The 21,972-nt window shown below is 35.8% G+C and overlaps 1 protein-coding gene across 4 annotated transcripts in view; it reads left to right on the forward strand.

Annotated features, from left to right (window-relative positions):
* LOC136026003 (cytochrome P450 306a1-like) overlaps positions 1-21,972 on the forward strand; it is a 68,646-nt gene that overhangs the window by 36,884 nt on the left and 9,790 nt on the right. For all 4 annotated transcript variants that reach the window (XM_065702148.1, XM_065702147.1, XM_065702149.1 and 1 more), the window contains 4 exons: positions 7,879-8,078; positions 9,997-10,285; positions 13,852-14,007; positions 18,374-18,548. In XM_065702148.1, the coding sequence (XP_065558220.1) occupies positions 7,879-8,078; positions 9,997-10,285; positions 13,852-14,007; positions 18,374-18,548 (820 nt within the window). The remainder of the gene's footprint in view (positions 1-7,878; positions 8,079-9,996; positions 10,286-13,851; positions 14,008-18,373; positions 18,549-21,972) is intronic.

Below are 21,972 nucleotides of genomic sequence, written 5' to 3' on the forward strand. Positions count from 1 at the left end.
TGTTGGATGTAGTTTTGCTTAGCCGTCCTTGAGATGTATTTTGGTCCTATAGCCTTTTAAATATAATTGTAAATTGTGAAACTAGTTTACGCCCTTAAGTTTTTATGATCTCTTGAGCAATTAGAATTTTTTTTTTTGGAATTTTCATTTGCGAATAGCATACGATTAAAACTTACAAATTTTGTACATTCATAATCAGCTTAAAGAATAGGTTTTCTTGCGTCATATATTGTAATAAAATCTTTATTTTCTACAATTACGGGTTCAAGAGTCACTTTTTACTTGTTGCTACAAAATGTTGGATCAAGGGCAGTTTTAAATGCAAGAGGGCCCTTCTTCAACTCCCTTCTTCAATTTCTGTTTCTACGTTCAGCTTAGAATAATGATAATCATCGTCCCTGGACAACACCCCTTCAAATATTTTTCTAGGAAGAAGTAGATTTGAAACACTGGGATTTCGTTTGAAGTATCATTTCAGTGGTCTTCAAGAGCTTTTTTGAACAGATTACTTTTAATGAGATTCCTCCCATGGACGCCTTCTGCCTCATCTCCCATGGGAAGCAAGAGGAATTTAAAAAATGTAGAAAAATAGGAAAAGGATAAATATTTGCATTTAAATTCTTGTAAATAGAGAGCTTTTGTCTGAACTTGCCCCCTCTTCCCATAAGAAATATCCTAGGGGTACTCATGAAGCCTCTCTCTCTTTTTTCCATTTAAGAAAAAGGAATTTAATCTTATATGTTACAAAATATTTAAATAATGATATTAGAGGTATCTTAGAGTGGGTGAGGTAGACCCACCCACTCAAAGGTCTACTTATCCTCTATATTAGCTGATGCGCAGTCTGATTTTGTCTGATTTTATGAACCATTAAAAGAAACCTCCCGGTTAAATAAAGAGTTAAAATAATATGTTAACCGTTTCAGTTATCATTTAGCAGTCAATGGATAAACTTGTTTGACTGCTTCTGCCCGGATAAAATGGTTGCTATGCCATGTTGTAGACTTATGTGAATAATATCGTAATAATTGCTTAAATCAATTGTTACAATATAATCTTGGATACAAAGGAGTGAGTTCTGCATTTGAGCTAGTTCCTGAGGAATCCAGATGTGGGTGTTACCCGTGCCCTTTTAACGGTTTATGCAAATTGCACGCTGTAAACTAGCGTGGGTAAAAAATAAGTTCTTGCAAAGGTAGGTGATTTATATTAATTTGATAAAGTCAGAATGGGAAAGAAAGCCAGATCCAGACGCAACCGGACAGAAGCTGAGTTATCGGATCCGGTTATGAATTCTACTAGTAATTCGGATACGAGTGTCAATGCGGACTGCCAGAAAACGAATGCAGAGAATATCATTAAAATTTTGGAAATGGTCCAATCTATAAATGTGAACATGGAAACCCTAAAGAAGAGTGTAACCTGATTGTTTTACAGGAATATTTTGTGAGAGGTCTGATGTTCAAAACCACATTACTCGGATACGAGGTAATACTGAGGTTCCTCGATTAGTTTCAATTAGGTCTTCTTTTGCACTTATTTACAGAGCTTCAAAACTTTGGAATAAACTGAGGATATTAAAGAAATAGGTAGCCTTGGCCAGTTTAAGTCTGATTTACGTGTGGAGTTGCTTGGTAGGTATACTTTTGAAACAGACTAACTAAAATAAATTTTCCATAGGCTATTCATTTGTAATATTTATGTATTTTTTGTTCGTTATTTTGTTGTCTTGTTTTTTTTTATTTCGCTACATGGTCTCATTCTCCATATTTTCTTATTCTCCATATTGTGTCTTTATTTTCTTTGAATTTAGCACAGCCTCGCAAGCTTCGCTTATGCTGTGCTATTGATTAAGAGATGTCTATTTCTAATAAAATTGTTCTACTACTACTACTAACCTTTTATTTCGTATGGACAACATGGATCTTTACGAACAAATGCGCCATCACACGGTATTATGGGCTCTGAAACTGGTAAACTCATGATATATATATATATATTTTTTTTAATTATAAATCGACTGGCAGTCACACTTGATAGGATGTTAGTCCTTTTTGGCTTAAGTAGTTGTTTAAGGTCGCAAGATGGAACCTCCCAGTTAAATAAAGAGTTAAAATAATTGCCTATACTAACCTTTTATTTTGTATAGAATACATTCATCTTTACAAACGAATGCGCCATCACATGGCATTATGGGCTCTGAAACCGGTGAACTCATTATATGATTTTTTTTATAATTATAAATCGACTGGCAGTCACACTTGATAGGATATTAGTCCTTTTTGGCTTAAGTAGTTGTTTAATGCCGCAAAATGGATCCTCCCAGTTAAATAAAGAGTTAAAATTATTGCCTATACTAACCTTGTATTTTGTATAGACTACATGCATCTTCACAAACGAATACGCCATCAAACGGCATTATGGGCTCTGAAACCGGTAAACTCATTATATGATTTTCTTTATAATTATAAATCGATTGGCAGTCACACTTGACGGTTATTGGTCCTTTTTTGGCCGAAGTAGTTGTTTAATGCCACAAAATGGAAGAAAATGCTACTTTGTTGTGGCTCAATATCGGCTCAATATCATTTGGAACTTGAAAAAGAGCAATAGAACTTTCAACTTCTGTCTTAGTTAGTCTTATCCTCATATTCTAGGCTGAACAGATCGATGAATAATGATGCATCCGTGCTCATACTTTTCAGGAAAAATATAACATTTCACCGTTTTGTATCTTAGGGCTTAGAACCTCTGTAACTAGGTTTTCCTATATGGTATTTTTGATGGCATAATTCTACTCAAGATCATTATTCTTTTGGTGGCTATTTTCCCATTCTTTGATAATTAGGTAAGTTTTTTTTTACTTTGAACTATAATCTTATCGAAGTAAGGAGCGACGCGGCTCAATAGTGGCCTAAGATGTAAAAAACTGTTTTTTGGTAGTGCCACCCATCAAAAGATACAAAAATTTAGAGGTGATAGGAAAATTTGCATTATTTTCGAAAAAGGGGAAACACCCTTAAAAGTCAAGAAATCTTAATCTCAAGGATCACACCATAAGCTTCAGCGTACCATGGATGAATTGAGGATATTCCGAGGGACAAGTCGTGATTTAATTGAGATACTTAGTTGTTTTCACCGTTGGAAGTTAAGAGTCTAGTTTAGCCGATCCCTCTTGACCTCTGGCATCGTCGCGTATGCCAAAACCTGATTCTTTGCATCACTCACTCAAATGCAAACTTTTGAGAGTGGAAAAATTTCTGACTTAATCGTGTTAATACACTTTGATTAGTGGTGACCTAGAACCCATGTGATTTCCTTTATTTATTACATTGTGCTGGTGGTCTGGTGGATATATGAATTCCCCGTAGGCTGTACCTGGGAATTATTGGATTGTATTAATATGATTATGTTCCAAAAATCTCTCAGAGAACCCTACTGTAGAAGTTTCAAGCTTCTATCTACAAAAAGTGGAATTTTGTGATTTTTGTCATAAGAAAGATCACGGATGCTTTTTCTCCCCGGCGGTTATCTTATGGAACCAATAGCCTTAGAACCTCTGCAGAGGGTTCATTCGAAGAGGAATTTAAAGCTCTAGTGCTCGTTTTAAGAGACCGAAATGATTTGAGAGAGTCTAGATCTTCTCCCCCTGCCCTCTTGCCCCAAAGTCGTCCGATGAAAATTTGAGATTGCCGTTTTTTTTTCATTATAGTTGAAAGGTCCAATAACTATGCCTTTGGGGATAACATGACCCCTTGCAGGAAAAAGCTGTAAGCTGTGGAATTTTTAAATTTTGTTCACGTGCAGTATTTGTAATTTGATGTGTAGTTATAAGCACGGTGGTCTTGCGTTCACCCGCAGATCGAGAAGTTGACGGTTCAAAAATCAGTTATTCTCTTTTTTCCGTAAAAAATAAGAGAGGATGACATTATGTCTGAGACATGCAGAAGTAATTAAGAACTTATCGTTTGAGAGACTTCAATATTAACCTGTTAAAAACCTCATCTGCAACTTGTTATCCTTTGCTTTATCCTTTAATATGTTTCCTTGTATCACTTATTCCTACTAAAGTTACTGACACGTCTCCCACATTAAAAGACAGTATTTTTCCACTTTAATGTATAAATCGAGCTTTGTCAAACAGTTCGTGGTAACGAACTGTAGTAAGGAGCGACCCGGCTCAATAGCAACCAACACTCTAGAAAATGGGGTTTTGATATCAAGCCACATCAAAAGAATCGCATTTTAATGCTGATTTTAAATATATAACTTTAATTAAGTTTAGTCTTACCCATCAAAAGTTACGAGCCTGAGGAAATTTGCCTTATTTTAAAAAATAGGGGGAAACAACCCTAAAAAACCCCTAAAACCACCCCGTATCAGAGAACCCTATTGTAGAAGTTTCAAGCTCCTATCTACAAAAATGTGGAATTTCGTGTTTTTCGCCAGAAGACAAATCACGGGTGCGTGTTTATTTTATTTATTTTTTTTTTATTTTTTTTCCCAGGGGTCATCGTATCGACCAAGTGGTCCTAGAATGTCACAAGAGGGCTCATTCTAACGGAAATGAAAATTCTAGTGCCCTTTTTAAGTGACCAAAAAAATTGGAGGGCAGCTAGGCCCCCTCCCACGCTCATTTTTCTCCAAAGTCAACGGATCAAAATTTTGAGATAGCCATTTTGTTCCGCATAGTCAAAAACCATAATAACTATGTCTTTGGGAATGACTTACTCCCCCACAGTCCCTGGGGGAGGGGCTGCAAGTTGCAAACTTTGGCCAGTGTTTACGTATAATAATGGTTACTGGAAAGTGTACAGCTTTTTCAGGGGATTTTTTTGGTTTTGGGGGTGGGGTTGAGGGGAGGGAGCTATGTGGGAGGATCTTTCTTTGGAGAAATACATAATGGGGGAACAAAAATTCAATGAAAAGGGCGCAGGATTTTCTAAAATTACTATAAAAAAACAATGAAAAAATAAACATGGAAAAGTTTTTTCAATTGAAAATAAGGAGTAGCATTGAAACTTAAAACGAACAGAGATTATTACGCATATGAGGGGTTCTAAAAATACTTTAGCATAAAGAGCGAGGTATTTAGGCGGAGATAAATACCTCGCTCTTTATGCTATAGTATTTTTAGTAATTTCAACTATTTATTCTACGGCATTTTGGATTCAGGGATCATTCTTAAAGAGTTGGGACAAAACTTACGATTTAGTGCAAAGAACGAGGTATTAACGAGGGTACAAACCCCCTCATATAAATAATAAAAATTTAAGAATATAAAAGTTTGTTACGTAAGCTAATTCTTAAGTTACATATATTTTTTACTAATAAAAACATTCGTCAAAAATTAAATTTATAGTTGCCTTTTTATGTAACTGAAAAATTGCAGGGCAACTAGGCTTTCCCTACCCCTTATTTCTCAAAATCGTCTGATCAAAACTAAGAGAAAGCCATTTAGCCAAAAAAGGAATTAATATGCAAATTTCATTTTAATATTTTATGTGTGGAGAGCGAAAATCAAACATGCATTAATTCAAAAACGTTCAGGAATTACACAAAAAAAACTAGTTTTTTTTTAACTGAAAGTAAGGAGCGACATTAAAACTTAAAACGAACAGAAATTACTCCGTATATGAAACGGGTTGTCCCTTCCGCAATCCCTTGCTCTTTACGCTAAAGTTTGACTCTTTGCCGCAATTCTGCTTTTTAAAACAATTAAAAACTTTAGCGTAAAGAGCAAGGGATTGCGGAGGGGACAACCCATTTCATATACGGAGTAATTTCTGTTCGTTTTAAGTTTTAATGTCGCTCCTTACTTTCAGTTAAAAAAACTAGTTTTTTTTTATGTAATTATCAACAGGATCAACTTGAACAGTTTAAATTTTGATTGTCTGATACCTCCTAGGGGTTTCTCACCGATTCAAATCAGTCTGTTGATAGTATTGTCAATTAATTTTATGATTTGGTCAAAGAATCCTTTGTTGATAGTTTCTGTGCAACGTCAAGTTCTAAAAGCTCCAAGAGTTCAGTACCTCGTGCCCCTTGGATGACTTTAGCTGTTTTTAAAAGTACAAAAAGAAAGACTTATTTGTGGAAGGCGTTTAAATCCTCTAACTCTCATCATTATCCTGAAAAGTTTAAGAAATATAGAAATTTATTGAACTGCTCAATTCGTAAAGCTGAGTCTATCTATTACTCTCAGATATTCCCCGTAATTCAGTAAGAATACAAGAAACACTTATCAAATTGTAAACATAGTTCTTGACCCTAATTTGAAAAGAAAAAGCTGTCAAATAAATTAATTTCTGAGTCTGAGCAATTAAATTAGTATCTGATGAGACAGGGCAGCTTAGTATGAATTTATTAGATGGTCAATCCACATATATCTTTCTTTCGTCTTGTTTCATTTTTAAGTATCTTCATGGGCTTCTCCCTAAATTCTTCCATCAATTGTATCTTTTAAATTGTGAACTTCGAAAGAAATCTTGTGTTTCTTTTTCTTTCAGAAATAATATGGATATTTTCGCTCACAAAAGTAATCCATAAAATCATGTTTTAATCCAGTTTTATGTTTTGCCTCCATATGGAATCCCCTACCTATTAAAATACGTCTATGTAAGTCTTTGGACAATTTAAAAAAGAGCTAAATGAGCACCTGCTATACCAAGAGGTTCAATTCTCTCCTCCCTTCTCTTTCGCCCCTCTCTTTCTTTTTCAATTTGCTTAATCCAGTGATTTCGATTGGCTACTTTGTTTTGCTACTGTAGGTTTTTTCAATCTTTCTTTTTTATTGTTTTGCAACTGTATCTGCTACTGTAATATTATTTTTGATATAATCCCGTTAGTGTTGTTTTGTTGTTGTTTTTTCTTTGCTTTATTTTTTCTCCTTCCCCTCTTTTTATTTATTGTCCTTCTGTTTGATTCTGGTGATATTATTTAATGCAATTTTTGGCCTCCCACTTTCACCTGCCAAAGAGCTTTTCTGGGGTCTTAAGTTTTGTAATTTTTCTCTGTTTTCTTTAAATAAATTGATTGATTGATTGAATTTGACATATAACAAGACACTGGGGATAGGGTATATCCGGAAAGAATTTTCCACATAGGGGGGATCTCCGACATGATTTGAGAAACCGTTGGAAATTGTGGTTTACTTAAATGAAAGAATGCTAAGACAAATTTTTCAGGTGGAATCGGCCACGAGAAATTTTCCTAGAGGATTTTCAGCGAGGATGGATTTATCCGGGGTGTATTTTCCAGGAGGGGTATTTTCCAGGTACGGGGATGGCGGGTGTTTTAAATTAGGAGAGCTCTACTTTTAGAATATTTGTGTGTTGGAAGAAATTCTTCATGGAGGGATGCTTCAATTCCAGGTATTATTTGAAAAACGATCACATATTAAATAAAAAGAATAAGTTTTTTTCAACTGAATTTAAGGAACAACATTAAGACTTAAAAAGAACAGAAATTATTCCGTGTATTAGGGGGGATCTCTCCCTCCTCAATAACTCGCTCTTTACGCTAAAATTTGACTTTTGTCCCGATTCTAATTTGAATAAAAAGCTGGTTAAAGTACTAAAAAAAAACTTTTGCGTGAAGAACGAGGGATTGAGTAGAGGGCACCCAATTAATAAACGATTTAATTTCCGTTTGTTTAAGTTTTATTGTTGCTTCGGTTGATTTTTTTTTCTATATATAATCAAATAAGAAGTCTATTCGTTTGATGTATCTGTTTTTGTCCAAACTCCTATTTTTACAGTTACGGTTTCTATTGTTACGAGTCACTCCTTACTTGCGGCTTACTTGTTACCACCAATTAATTGATAATAATAAGAAATTGTCAAATCAGTGTGTTGCTTCATTATGCTTTATTTCTAGGATCTACGACATAACACAGGCCAACCTGTTAATATCACGCCATATTTGCGTCACTCGATTGGTAACATTGTCAACGAACTTGTGTTCGGTGTAACCTATAAGATGGAAGATGAAACTTGGGTTTACCTTCAACATCTTTTGGATGAAGGATTCAAACATGTAGCCGTAGCTGGACCTTTGAATTTTTTACCGTTTTTGCGGTAAGCTGCTTGTTTCAGCCCAATTTTGTGCATTTTATTTTCCGGGACATCAATTATGAAAAACTAATGAAATTATGGATAAATTATAAAATAGTGAATTAATTTCATTTATTTTGTGTACTTCTACATTAACATTGGGCATTTAAGTGAGGTTTTTTTTTAACAATAGAAATATAATTGATAATACATTTATTACCCGCTAAAACAGAAATGTAGGAGTAGATTACTAAATAAAGAGACACAAGTACTTTTAAGTATACACAACAATCTAATTGATAATGCAGCAAATTAAATAGTGGATAAACTGTATTTTTGTAAAATAGTGTGAAATGATTATGCTTTTAAAGCTCCCTAGCCACCGATGATTATAGCAGCTTCTACCTCTCCTTATATAGTTGGTAAGTGTCCGCCACCGCCAGCCAATCAGTGGTCTTCAATTCCGAATGCGGCCTTATACAACGTCTTCAGTGTGGCAATATACAACGGACCTCGAAAGAGTGTATTTCTTTACACATATGCAACTAGTAGGCTCCTGATTTCGACAAGAGATTATAAGTTATTGTCAAACTGTAATAATTTCCTGTGTTCCATCCAACGGAAAGTAATATCTCTTAGTTAATAGAACTGGTTCTAGTTTTAATAGCCGTCGATCAAATTTGCAAAAATTAATACTAAAGCCAATGTTGCTAAGAGGTCTTACAACATTTTTGCATGGATACAAAATATTCTAGAATTTATCCTACTTATCTATCCTACTTATCAAGAGATTATTACCAGATAAGCTAAATAACAGTGCTTATAGGACCTAAAAACAAGTTGAGTCGATATAAGAAATTATAATATGCAAACAATTGTTAAAATTGTACGGCAATAAAACACAACTTTAACTTGCCAAACATAGGTGGGAAACGTTCAAAACTGAAATTGCAGATTTAAGTCGAAAACAGGAATTACTATAGCAAAAACAGGCTGGATTATTTGAGGAACTTACATCTAATTCCATAAGAGCAGCATCGCAGTTGAAATCGCCCATCAATATTTTATATCCTGATATCGGAACGTATCTAGGTATGATGATCTGAATGAGATCAGCTTTGGCTTTGACGTTTGGAATTGCTCTAATGGTTTAGAGGGGTAGACGATCTCAAGCGCTATAGAAAATTTTAAGGCGCATAAATGACCTGTAGGACGCCTAATAATCTAAAGCACAACCTTTATAAAAGACCTTGTATGAACAAATTTTCAAGGACATGATGTACATGATTGTAGCTACCGTGAGGCTTAACACAGAACGCACTTGAAGTTGCGTCCAAATTTGTACCGTCACGAGGCAAAAGTAAATAAACAAAAAGTTTGCTTAAATAACAAGTAATGTTGATGGGGAGATGGGCACATTAGAACGGTGGGTCAACTTTTGAGTTAAAGTTAAATAAAAATAAGAGTTTGAGAAAATCAATGCAGAATCGGTGGGAAAATGCCATCAAGTCTAAGGAATTTGGACCTAACCTGTGGAGTTAACTACCTGTGGACCTAACCTGTGGACTTAGATCAATAGAAATCTCTTATATCCGAAAATATTTTCGTATAAAGTTTTTAACTGAAGTAGGATGCAGGTTATGTACTTAGACAAACCTAAGTACAAAGCTAGTTTATACACGAACATAAAAGATAAAAATATTAAAAATACGACCTGGTCACAAAACTACAAAAGGGGACTCAAAGTCATTTTTTTGCAATTTGATTAGGTGGCCTTCTAGCTTTCTTTAAAGTTTGTCTTTTTATTCCCTTTTGTGAGTTTCATTATATTACACATGTTTCTTCCTTTTGCATTAAGAACGGCTGACTAGAGATCTCAGTCGGAATTTTATATTTATTTTCAGATATATAGAATACGCTAAGCCAAACCTTTATATTTCAGACATCTTCCTAAGTTTAAAAAGACAATGAAATTCATTCTAGAGGGTAAGCAGAAGACGCACATTCACTACGAAGAAATTTTACAATCAATTGATTCGGATAAACACGAATACCGAAATGTGGCTGAAGCATATATGATAGAGCTAGAAAAGAAGAGAGGGAATGTTGGAACTTTTACTAAACAGCAGATCTACCACGTTTTGGCAGATTTATTTGGAGCTGGAACAGATACAGCTATGACAACCATTAAATGGATATTGCTATATATGACGAAATATCCAGATAAACAAGTAAGAAATCTTTTATAGCTCGAGATTTCCTTAGGGCTGGGCGACAACAGACGGCAATAGCATCACCCCTCACCGCTTTCAATTGGGGAGAGGTTTCATGTAATGAGCTACAAATAATTATGGAAGAATAATAGTATAAGCCTGTCACTTTTGACGTGATTTGTATCTCTTAATTTCTCTTAAAACTTAACAATATGTACTTAACAATAACTACTCAACACTTAACAGTAACTTAATTTCTCTAAGTGTTAATCATCTCTTAATTTCCTAATGCTCCTAAGTGTTTTCTTAGGAAAATTGTTATTACAGTACAGTGCTTTATTGCATATTGCACTGTTAACCCTAAAATTTCTCTTTCAGTGGGATATAATAGATTAATCACTGGTTCTAAATCGCTATGAACATAACTTTTGAGGCTTCAGTCTTCTTCCCCCCATCCACTATAATACTACAGATTAAAGTTAATCTGTATTTTCCGATATACGTGCTTTTTGCATTACTAAATAAAAAAAGTGCTACTTTATATCTGCTGTTTCGAAGGTTTCGGCCCCCCCCCCGAAAAAATTTCCTGCGTACGTGCCTGAGGTAGACAGTTATACAAAATCAAAATTTACAAGATTGATAGCTGGATCTGATGACACTTGCGTTCATACAGTTGTGATATTTTAAATCATTTTATTCAGGTTGATATCGGGGTATCAATGGCTTATTTGATGGCATCAAAGGAGGAGTCAGAGATCAGTACGCTAAAAAAAGCTTCTCAAGTTTAGCGTACTGGCGAGTTTAAAAAGTGCTCTTCCTAAGTTTAAAAAGACAATGAAATTCATTCTAGAGGGTAAGCAGAAGACGCACATTCACTACGAAGAAATTTTACAATCAATTGATTCGGATAAACACGAATACCGAAATATGGCTGAAGCATATATGATAGAGCTAGAAAAGAAGAGAGGGAATGTTGGAACTTTTACTAAACAGCAGATCTACCACGTTTTGACAGATTTATTTGGAGCTGGATGTTGATAGAATTATTAGATGAGATGTTGATAGAATTATTTCAGATGCTATCTCGTTCACAAAAAAAAGTGTAGCTGTGGGGAAAAGAACTTACCCGGGATGAATACAAACACTTTGTTTGAAACAGGCCCTTGGCAAACAAGGACCTTCACAGCCTCCCCATAACAATAAGGAACATATTGTAATTCTTTCAGAACTGCAAAATTCAACTCAATAAACGCTTTCAAGACTTCAAATCATTTCAATTGTTGCACTGTTCGTCACATCATCTTGAGTCGAGATTGATGCCGAAGAATTTTCTGCTATGTCGTGCAACATTTTGAATAAGACAACTCTGCAGTGGAGATGATGGAGTTTTTTGGTGGAGGTTGGATTACGAGTGAAGGCAATCTTAAGCTAAACATATCTCCACCAGATTTCATTTTATGATAAAAATATGATATTTTGAGTATGATATTTTGATAAGTGCAAGGACTGACTGACGAACATTTGGACAACTGCATTTGAATGACTGCTGAACCGTATGAGCGTAATACTAAAAAAATGTTGATGACGAAAAAGTTTTTAGCCCCTCGTATTGAATCATGGTTTTCTGATTAAAATGTTTTTGTTGATTTGTTTAGGTAAGCTCCTAATGTATATTTAAAGGTAGTAAACAACAGTGTGAAACAGTAACACACTTATTACTTTGTTGATCAGCTAGCTCTGTGGTTTTAGCGCTCTAAGGTTGCTCAGTATTTTAAAAGTTGGGCGCCATCACTGCCCTGAAGGATACATGTGTGTCTATTTTTTTTTTACCTTTCGCTTTGAAATGATCGGATCAAATCAGTAAGTCAAGGGATATTATATTAGGGGTAACTATATCATAAACCTTAACGTAAACTAGTTACTTTCTAGTAACTAGTGAGATCGCACCCCAGTAAAGCGTCTTTGCTAACCTTCTTCTGGCACAAAATAATAATCGCGGCCGGCTCAGCCCCCAAAAAACACTATCGATTTCCATTCCGTTTAAATACATCAGCATCAAAGTTACGGTTTCTGAGGGCACGGGGCATTCCGCTGGGGAGTATATACGTATATATACGTAGACCACATAAAATGAACAGTATTCCACATGCTAATTTGAATGTCTTGTTTGGATTAGCTGATTTATTTGAGACAAATTCATTTATGTACCCTAGGTTTAAAGTAATGTTGAACGCCAGATTTTAAAGGGATTTTGCTTGGTTATTTTTATTATGCAAGAGGAGGAAGGGGAGGCTGAATGCTCAAAAATAGATTATTACCGGCAAATTTTTCAATTTTTTATGAGGATGGTGTCCTTCTGTTCTTTTATCGGTTTACTGAAAGGGTAATTCATTCCTTGCTCTCCCTCTAATTAGAACAGTGTCTCCGGACTAAGTGTCTAGAATGGGCTCAGTTGCCCTCTTATTGCGCAAATATATTGAGTAAAAACTTGATAGATTATATTTATAACTATTTATTTATTTTCACATTGTGGACGGAAAGGGCTAAGGCCTTCGTTTACGATCAAGATCCGTCAGAGAAATAATAACAGATTAAAAGATGACCCACTTATACTTTTTGGCACTCTAGACACTGAATGACATTCATAAAACTTTTTTTTAGTCGCTCCTTAAAACTTTTTTAAACTTCTTTAACTAAAAAGCTCCTTAAAACTTTTGTTTTAGTCGCCTGCCGAGTCGCTCCTTACTTACAATTTGCTACCATGAGCCGTTTGATAACGCAAACTTAGCTTCAAGGCGCTTAAATTTCTTCAGTCTTTGCTAAAAGTATTATTCAAAGCAACGCCATCTATGTTTAGTCAATTTTCTAAATTGACCCTTTAGAAATGCATGTTTAAAGCCGGAAAAATTGCAAAAGGTGAATTTCTTCTCGCTGCCATGATGTTGTGAGGCAACGTTTGCCTAATAAGGCAAAAATATTATAAATCCCTTAATCCTTAATCAATTAATAGGTCATTACCCAACTATCCTAGTTATCCCTTCCAACCCTTCTTTTCACAAAATTACAACTTGCGCCTCAATCAAAGGCCATTTCATGTAAAATCTATTTCAGGTTTGGTATATCCAAGTATTTAACCCGATATGTTATAGCAAATGATCACATTCATTTTTGAAGTATTGCCACAATAAAACAAAAGGAAATACCGATTGTTTTTGTTGAAGTTCAGGTTAAAACTTCAGTCAGAAGAGTAAAAAGAGTCGTGGCTTTTGCAGGCTCTCTCACATTTAGGGCAACTTTTGTTGATTTTAACTTTTTATTCCTTTCAATTGATATTTTGTTTTTTACATTTGATTGGAGAAAATTTGGGAAAGAATTAGTTAAGTCCTCAGTTGTAGCAAGTTCAAAAATTATGCCACTTCTTAAATTAAGTTATAGTGTAAAAGCTTTCTCAAAATTTAATTAAAGTTTTCTAGCACAACCTTACCTTTCTTCCATTCTCAAAAAAGTACAAACTTTTCAAGTGGAGTTTCTCTAGGCAAAATTATTAACATATACATTTCACTAAACTGTTTATGTAATTTAAGGAAAGGATTCAAGAAGAGCTTGACAGTGTTGTCGGTAGAAATAACGATGTTCAGATGGGTGACTTAGCTAAATTACGATATTTGGAAGCATTTACAATGGAAGTTCAGCGTATAAACAACATACTTCCACTTGGAGTACCACATAGCTGTACGGAGGTAAGTTTATTTGCAGTAGATCGCTGCATGTTGCAAATTACTTAGTAATATGATACTTTTTAGACTGAGATATGCTGTAGACAAAGTTTTAAGAGGAGAACAGCATGGTTTTAGGAAAGGTAGAGGATGTGTCGACCAAATTTTCACTCTTAGGTTAATAATTGAGAAGTGCCTAAGTTGTCAAACACCTTTGGTTCTTAGTTTTATAAATATGAGCAAGCCTTTGATTCTGTCGATATAAGAGCTCTAGCAAATGTCTTATTCTTGTATGGTATACCAGAAAAATACATTAAAGTGATTAGTGCTATGCATGAGAATATTACTGGTGTGGTTAAGGTAGGAAATGTGGTTAGTAGCTGGTTTTGTATTTAATTAAGAGTTAAGCAGAGTTGTGTTCTATCCCCCTTTCTATGGATCATTTTGATGGAATTTGTCTTAAAGAGCACAGGAAAGGCAATAGATGACCACAGAATCAAATGTGGAGGGAGAACTCTCCCGGACGTATATTATGTTGATGATTTAAGCATTCTAGATGACAGCGTAAGCAAGAAGAATGAACTTTTAAAGGTTTCACGAGCTCGCGGTACTAGAATAGGTTTGAAAACTAATGATAAGAAGACTAAGTCACTAAGGCTAGTAATAAGTGAAGATAGAAAGATGACACTGGGTAAAGAAAAGATTTATCAGGTGGGCAGCTTCACTTACCTTGGTAGCATTATTAGTAAAAACGGATAGAGCAGTGAAGATGTGAAAAGTAGAATAGCCAAGGCTTAGGGTTTTTTTCACAGTTAAAAACAGTTTGGAAGAATCGGAAGGTAAGTTTGCAAACCAAGTTTAGAATATTAGAAGCTACAAAGATGACAGTGGTGCCTACGGAATGTTCTGGGTACCCGGCTGACTAAAATTATTTCAAACATTAGTCTGTACGAAAAATGTGGTTCAATGCCACTTTCTTGGGATATAATGAAAGAAAGGTTGAGATGGCTAGGGCACGTTCTGCGGATGAAGACTAACAGATTGCCGAAGATTGTCCTTTTCGGCCAACCGTCTAGGGCTAAACGGAAAGCAGGTCGTCCTCGTCTGGGATGGAAGGATGTCATAAAGAAAGATTTAAAGGAAATGGGAACTTCCTGGTAGGTTGTAAGAGAGGCTTTCAATAGATTGGGATGGAGGAGGAGCATGCGCAGCTGTGTTGGCCTCAGAAGGCTTGGTGCTGCGGTGAATTGTTAGTAGCAGTAGTAGTAGTAGTAGGAGTTTGAAATCTTAGACTATTGAACTCCGTAGTCAAGGTGTTATATTCGGGGATTTAGTAGTGATAACACGCGTGTATCAGACGGGACACCAGCCTCGGTTATAAGGATGGCCTGACTCGGGACTGTCTGAGTTCCAAGAGCTCTTTTTTATGATTTGATTCTGCTCGGGTAATTAGTGAGCTTTTGAGCCTAACCTTTGATCTCTTCTCGGCCTTCTGGGCTCTTGATATCCTCGTATAAATTTGCGGATTACCATTTCTGCTTGGTACGGTAACATTTGATTAAAAATCCACAACCATCCAAAGTGCTTCCAGGACCGAGCTCTTTCAAATAATTGCGATGCATGACCATCATCAAAGGACTTGAGCTTGAAGAGGTAAATCCGTGAAAGACGCTGACGATTATCATGCTATTATCTCGTGAAGAGACGGCCAGGCTTAGCCCACCTTCTGAAGGGGAATCATCTGCTAAACGACCAGCCGACAAAAAAGAGTAAAATTTAATAGATTCTTACTTATTCATTGATAAGAGCCTTGTAGCATAATTAAATACGAAACTTCCTTGTCCTCTCAAATCTACGTCTGAAAGTAACGAAAAAGTAGTCTCTGGTGAATGGGACTTCACCATTCAGCAAGAGAGATTGGGTTAGCTAGCACCTTAACCTGAAGTGGTGAAAAGAACTCTATATCTGGATCAAAACTGAACTTGCCCCTCGGATTAGTTTAAAATGACTCAGGGTAACATGTACAAAATATGAGAATGATCGGGGGAAAGTGGTGCAGATTCGCGGAGAGCAGGATTTAACTTCTTTTGGGTTCAAGCTCATTGAACAGTCAAATAGGGAACATCTGTAAATTAAATTTAGGATGTGATTTGGGTAAAGGGATGAAGGGCACAGGTATAGGGAAACAGATATAAGCTGTAATCGGGGAGGATATTCCCCAGAGATCATAGCTGGGAAAGGCCTGGCCTTGGCAAAGTTATAACTAGTGCCCATGAAAGGCCAGAGCCAGTTGTTGATTTTGGGGTCTGACGAATACCTCCAGCTCCTAAAAGGGACTCCCACTCGCCACTCTCAAGGTCAAGCACCCCAATATGTTTACAAGATATATCTCCAACCCCTTCTCAGGCTAATTTGATCCAACCACACCTTTAATGTCACTCGACTTCTCCACTACCCGCTATTTCGCTTCCCAATTTATTCCCCAACTATCTCTACTTTCTGCTAAGAGGGCAGAGACTTTCTCCTCTCCCTCAGGCTCGCAAAGTTGGGTTGATAAAAATGGATTCCAAAAATAATACTGTCTAGCAGCAAAGACTAAATTATGAGAGTTGTTCCTTTTTTGCATCTCTGTTTTCTTTATTGCCTTTCGAAACTTCCATAGTAGGAAAAGTATGTCTTGGGATTCAAACAGTAATTAAAAAGTAATTGTCAACACGATTTAATGAAAATGATGATGATTCGGTTCAGGGTATTAAAGACTCGCCAAAAGTATTGCAGAAGAGGTGATAACCACATCACCTCACATAACGCCTCTTGATCCATTATCCAGGTTAGGGTCGTCTTGATTCGATAGTTTAAGTGAACAGGACTCCATCAGAATGGATAATTCTGTATTTTACTCTGTCTCACCTTAATTTTTGGTTAAATAATATTTTCATGCGTATCAACGAAAATAGCTAGGGTACATTAGTAAGAAAGCAGACAAAATTAACATTGAACGAAAAATTTCAAAGGTTTTTTTCAAAATGTTTTGAGAATTAAAGGGCTAGTTTATTTTAGCTGCTGTAAACCACTAAATCTTTATTTCAAATGCTTCGAAAGGCGACCAATAAAAAAAAAGTATTTGCCAACTATCTCTATTTGCTGCATTTAAAAATGCCTTTAAGAAGACCTTGACATACTTTAGCACGAATGGGGGGGGGGGGGTAAGTAGCATCCCTCTTAAGTGTAGATTATTTGTGTTTAATTTGAGCTTCTTCATAGATCCTCTCTTTGATGTGAATAAACCTTTTGCTATATTTACTATGCCGAGAAAAAAAAATGTAATACCGCACCTCAGTGTGATCCCTAAAACAGAAGTTGGACTTATCACTTTCAAATAGTTATAATATTACTGTCTCTGAATTTTTGCTCGTTATCCTTTTGGTCCAAAGTTTGTCAACCCTGTATTTTTTGCACAAAATGGAAAAACTTGATATTTACTGCAATAAGATCTAATTTGTTAATAAAAAAGAATAATTGAACGCTTTCATCCTTCTTGGGTAACATATGAAATTTCAGAAATTTGAGATAGGGGCTGGAAACCGCTGCTCTATTTTCTTGAGACCCTCTTGAGGTTTTTGGAGTAGTGCCTTTTTGAGTACAGGCTATTAACGTTTTTTATAAGCTTCAAATAAAGTGTCCGCAAGATCGGGCTTGTTTGCTCTCCTCATGACCCCATTGCCGTAAAAAAAATATGTAAGAACAACTCATTACTTGTGTTTGAAGGAGTCTCCTTCTGGCATGACTGAACGTTTTGCAACAACCAAGACTCTCTGGAAGATTAGGCCAGGATCTATGTACTTGATGTCCGGTAAGCCAGATCTCTTGGCTGTCTTCAGGGTTACTTGTGACTTCCTTCTCAAAATAAAATCTTTTACCGACTGGTCGACCATACGATGAAGAATTGCTGCTCCTACTTTCAGAGTTTCCTCTGTGTTCGATTCGAAGATATGCGAGATCTGTGGCAATCAATGTGTACCTGATTTCCTACAGTAGCTTGAACATTCTCTGCTCGCTCTCGAGTGGCTGCACTTACATCCAAAATCTCTTTCTGTGTACAAAATTCATAAACTGGGCAAATAAGTAGAGTCGCTAGCTATTTATGAAACGTAGATGGCATCAAAGTTTCTGAAAGAGATTTATGGCAGGTATCGAGAAGAGAAAAAGTTTGAGTTTTAATTCGAATATATTGAGGGAAAAGTGGTGATACTCCTGTTTTATTTATTTTTTTTATCTTAAAAAAAAGGGAAATTTGGTTTAAAATACATGGTTTTTACCCTATTGTTAAAAATAAAACTACGCTTTTTTGTTTGCGCAAGACTCATCACCACCATGCTCTTTTTTTCAGGATAGAATAGTTGAAGGATATTACGTAAAAAAAGGAACAATGATTTTACCCTTTCTATGGGCCATGAATTTAGATCCTAATCTATGGAAAGACCCTGAGAACTTTCGGCCTGAGAGATTTTTAGATGAATACAACAATATAATAAAACCGGAGTTTTTTATGCCATTTCAAACAGGTAAGTTATTTTCAATTATAGAAAAATTAGTTGCGATTTGCCATCTGTTGTTCTTAGTTCTGCTAAGATATCATCGGTTTTACTCTTATATTGTGTCTTATTTCGCTGCTCTAAAACCGTTGTTTTAACTGAAAAAATGCCTTATAAGCCGTAGCCAAATAAAATTTAAACCACAGATAGAATTTCAATCAGCCCGATAGAATTTCAACCACAACGAAAATGAAAAGGATACTTCTGGATGCAGCAAGACAATCATTAGAGTTGGGGGAGGAGGTGTGAAACCCTCCCCCTTTTTGAGTCACAGAGAGCATCGGTTGCTTCATTCAACATAGATTCCCTAGACCCCTCTCCCCGTTTTGAGCTACATAACAAAACAGCATATAAGTAACGTACAAGCATGGTACAAACACAAGCATAATCTAAGCACAAGCATGAACATACTGCATTTTATTTTTGCATTTGAACACATTGTGTCTTCACACTCTGTGTGACTATGATAATGAACTCCAGCTGGAAGTCTTTGCAGACCATGTCATATGAGGAACCTCACAGCTATGTTTGGCACTTGCTGCTGGCGATTTAAAGACAGGAAAAAGAAGTCTGGGGACAGTTCATTCCCTGGTCCAGAGATGTTTTAAAAATAAAGTAGTTACTCAGTTTTTTTTTTTCATTTCAGAAGGTCCATAGGATATAAGGAAAATTCTTAAAGCTAGTTGTTAGGCTTAGCTCTCAAATGCATAAAAAGTAGCAGCTACACCACTGAGTCTGCCCGATCCATTTTGACGAATGGCCTCGTGAATTAGCATGTGATTTACTCTGGAAACAGAGTACTGCTGTATTACAGTAATACTAATGTATTACAGTATTACAGTATTACAGTAATACTGCTGTATTACAGTAATACAGTAATACTGCTGTATTCTATCAAAATTCTGTATCTTGAAATTGACTGTTTTGATGCTGTTTACTTTCGTGTAAGAAAAGTTTCTGAGAAACAGATATAAAAAAAATGCACATAAAGAAAAATGGTGGTGAATTCCAAATCTTTGTAGCACTTCGCATCAGGTAATACTATTTCAGACCTTCATTTGATTTATTTATTAGCAAATGAACAAAAAATACCAATATCTAATATTAATTTATTACAAACTTGGACCCTCTGTGAGACAACCCGTGGCTCCACATAGGCACAAATCTAAATTTCAAGATACCCTTTCGAATTAGAAATGTGCTATTTTTAAGATTCAGAAACACCATTTTTAACAGATGAAACTGATTGGAGGGCAACCTAAAAACTTTTCAACGCCCCATGTAACCCCGTGGCTCTACATGAACACAAATCCAAATTTAAAGATAGCCTTTCGAATCAGAAAGGTGTGCTTTTTAAGATTCAGAAGCACCATTTTTTACAGATGAGCCTGATTGGAGGGCAGCATAAAATCTTTTCAACGCCCCATGTAACCCCGTGGCTCCACATGGGCACAAATCCAAATTTCAAGATATCCTTTCGAATCAGAAAGGTGCGGAAAGTCTAAATAATGGGCCTTCTGGGGCACCATGATAAGTTTAGCCCTGGATAAGTGCCCTAGATTATACAGGTAACCCATAAAAACAGAGGCTTCATAGACACATGTTTACATAGTAGAAAGCTGGACATGCTATGGCATGTTACTACTTTACAACGAACTCTTTGATCCAGGGTTCTCTTTAATTCGGGGAAGGCCACCGTCCCCCTAAAGAAGGCTCTCTCAAGTTTGGTTTTATTTAACAATGCTTCGAGATTGACAATAAAGCAAGAAAAAAGGGCACCCATAAAATGTTTTTCATGGAGGATGGGGGAAGTGTTTTCAGCAGTGAAAATCAAGGTAATCATTTTTATGTTTTAAAGGGAGTTCTTTAAAATACATTTTTTAGAGGGAGATAAGCAGTGTATACGGTTCTCCTCTAACCCCCTTTTGATAGTTTGTACATATGTTCAATTCCAACCCACTCTCGTAAAAAGTCTGTATGTTTTTTCACTGTTTTTATTATTTTTTTTTTTTGAAATAGCATAGACACTGGGTCTTGAGCCCTCTTTGACAAAGAGAGTATAATATCTTTCTCATACTCCCTTTATCCGGCCAGGGCGCAAGGTTAGTGCCTAGTCCCTTTGGCCTCTAACCCCATTTGGCAAACAGTACGTGTGCTCTGTTTATTCGTGTTTTTTCTTTTAGTCAGGATCACAGTGTATCTGTTCTAAATCGAAACAAAATAGGTGCGTGTGATAACCAGCGCTGGTTGATCCTCGCTAATAACCACTGCTTAAGGTTTCTCAGTTTTTATTGCATATCCTAGGCTACCATTGCACCAAATAGATCGTGATTTTTACCAGTGTAGAATTTACGAATTTTTACATAAAGAATACCTTCAAGAATTTTTGGTACTATTGCTGATAAATTTGAGGCTAATATCTCAGTGTAGAAATTTAAAATCAAAATACGTTTGGAACATGTTTCAAAAATCATGCTTTACTTGAAAAAATTGATGTCTTACGATTTTTGAGGTCTCGAATTGTAATTCCAAGGCCTTTTTTGATCTGACTCTAGTCTTAGCAGTTATGGGCTATTTTGTGTTTTACTATGGGACATGATAGTCTCTTACTAGGCTGCAAGCTACCGCTGCAACCCATATTCCAAGGCCAATATGCCCACGTGAACTGCAAATAAAACGCATTGAGCACACAACTGACAAATAGCACTTGATTTTCATCAAAGCAGTCATGTAGTCCTTAATCCGGTGGTTTCCAATATTTTAGTTTAAGCAAACAAGGAAAAAAACTTATGACGTCCTTGAGGACATCTCCTAAAAAAGTATGTCAAATAACAATTGCATGTATATTAAATAATTTTTTTTTTTTATAAAGTCTTATAAAGAAAAATAAAGAGGTATGTTAAAACCAAAAACAAGCAGAACTAAAAACAAACAAAAACTGGTAAATAAATGAAGGCAATACTGTAATCTTTAGGGGGAGGGGCTGCAAAAAATGGTCATTAAAGCCAAGAAATGAGCCCAAGAAAGAGAAGTGGGAGGTCAATGTTGCTTTAAAAAAACTTTTGGGCACAGGCAAAATTTCAGGAAATGATGAGGGGCATGTTGAGCTAAATCAAAAGAAACTACTGCAATAGCTACCTCAACATCTCGACTAATCGACAAATTAATTGTTTATATATATATATATATATATATATATATATATATATATATATATATATATATATATATATATATGCTCCAGCATTTGTATTGTGGAGGGGCAAGATGGGTCCTAATCCGGAGAGTAAAGGGGCATGGGCAAAATAGTAATTTTTTCTTCAAAAAATTTAGGGCAACCGCCCCCTGCTTGTCCCCCTCCCAAACGAAGCCATTGCTTGGTGCCAAAATGATG

Source organism: Artemia franciscana, chromosome 4, assembly GCF_032884065.1.
Source record: "Artemia franciscana chromosome 4, ASM3288406v1, whole genome shotgun sequence".
Lineage (NCBI taxonomy): Eukaryota > Metazoa > Arthropoda > Branchiopoda > Anostraca > Artemiidae > Artemia > Artemia franciscana.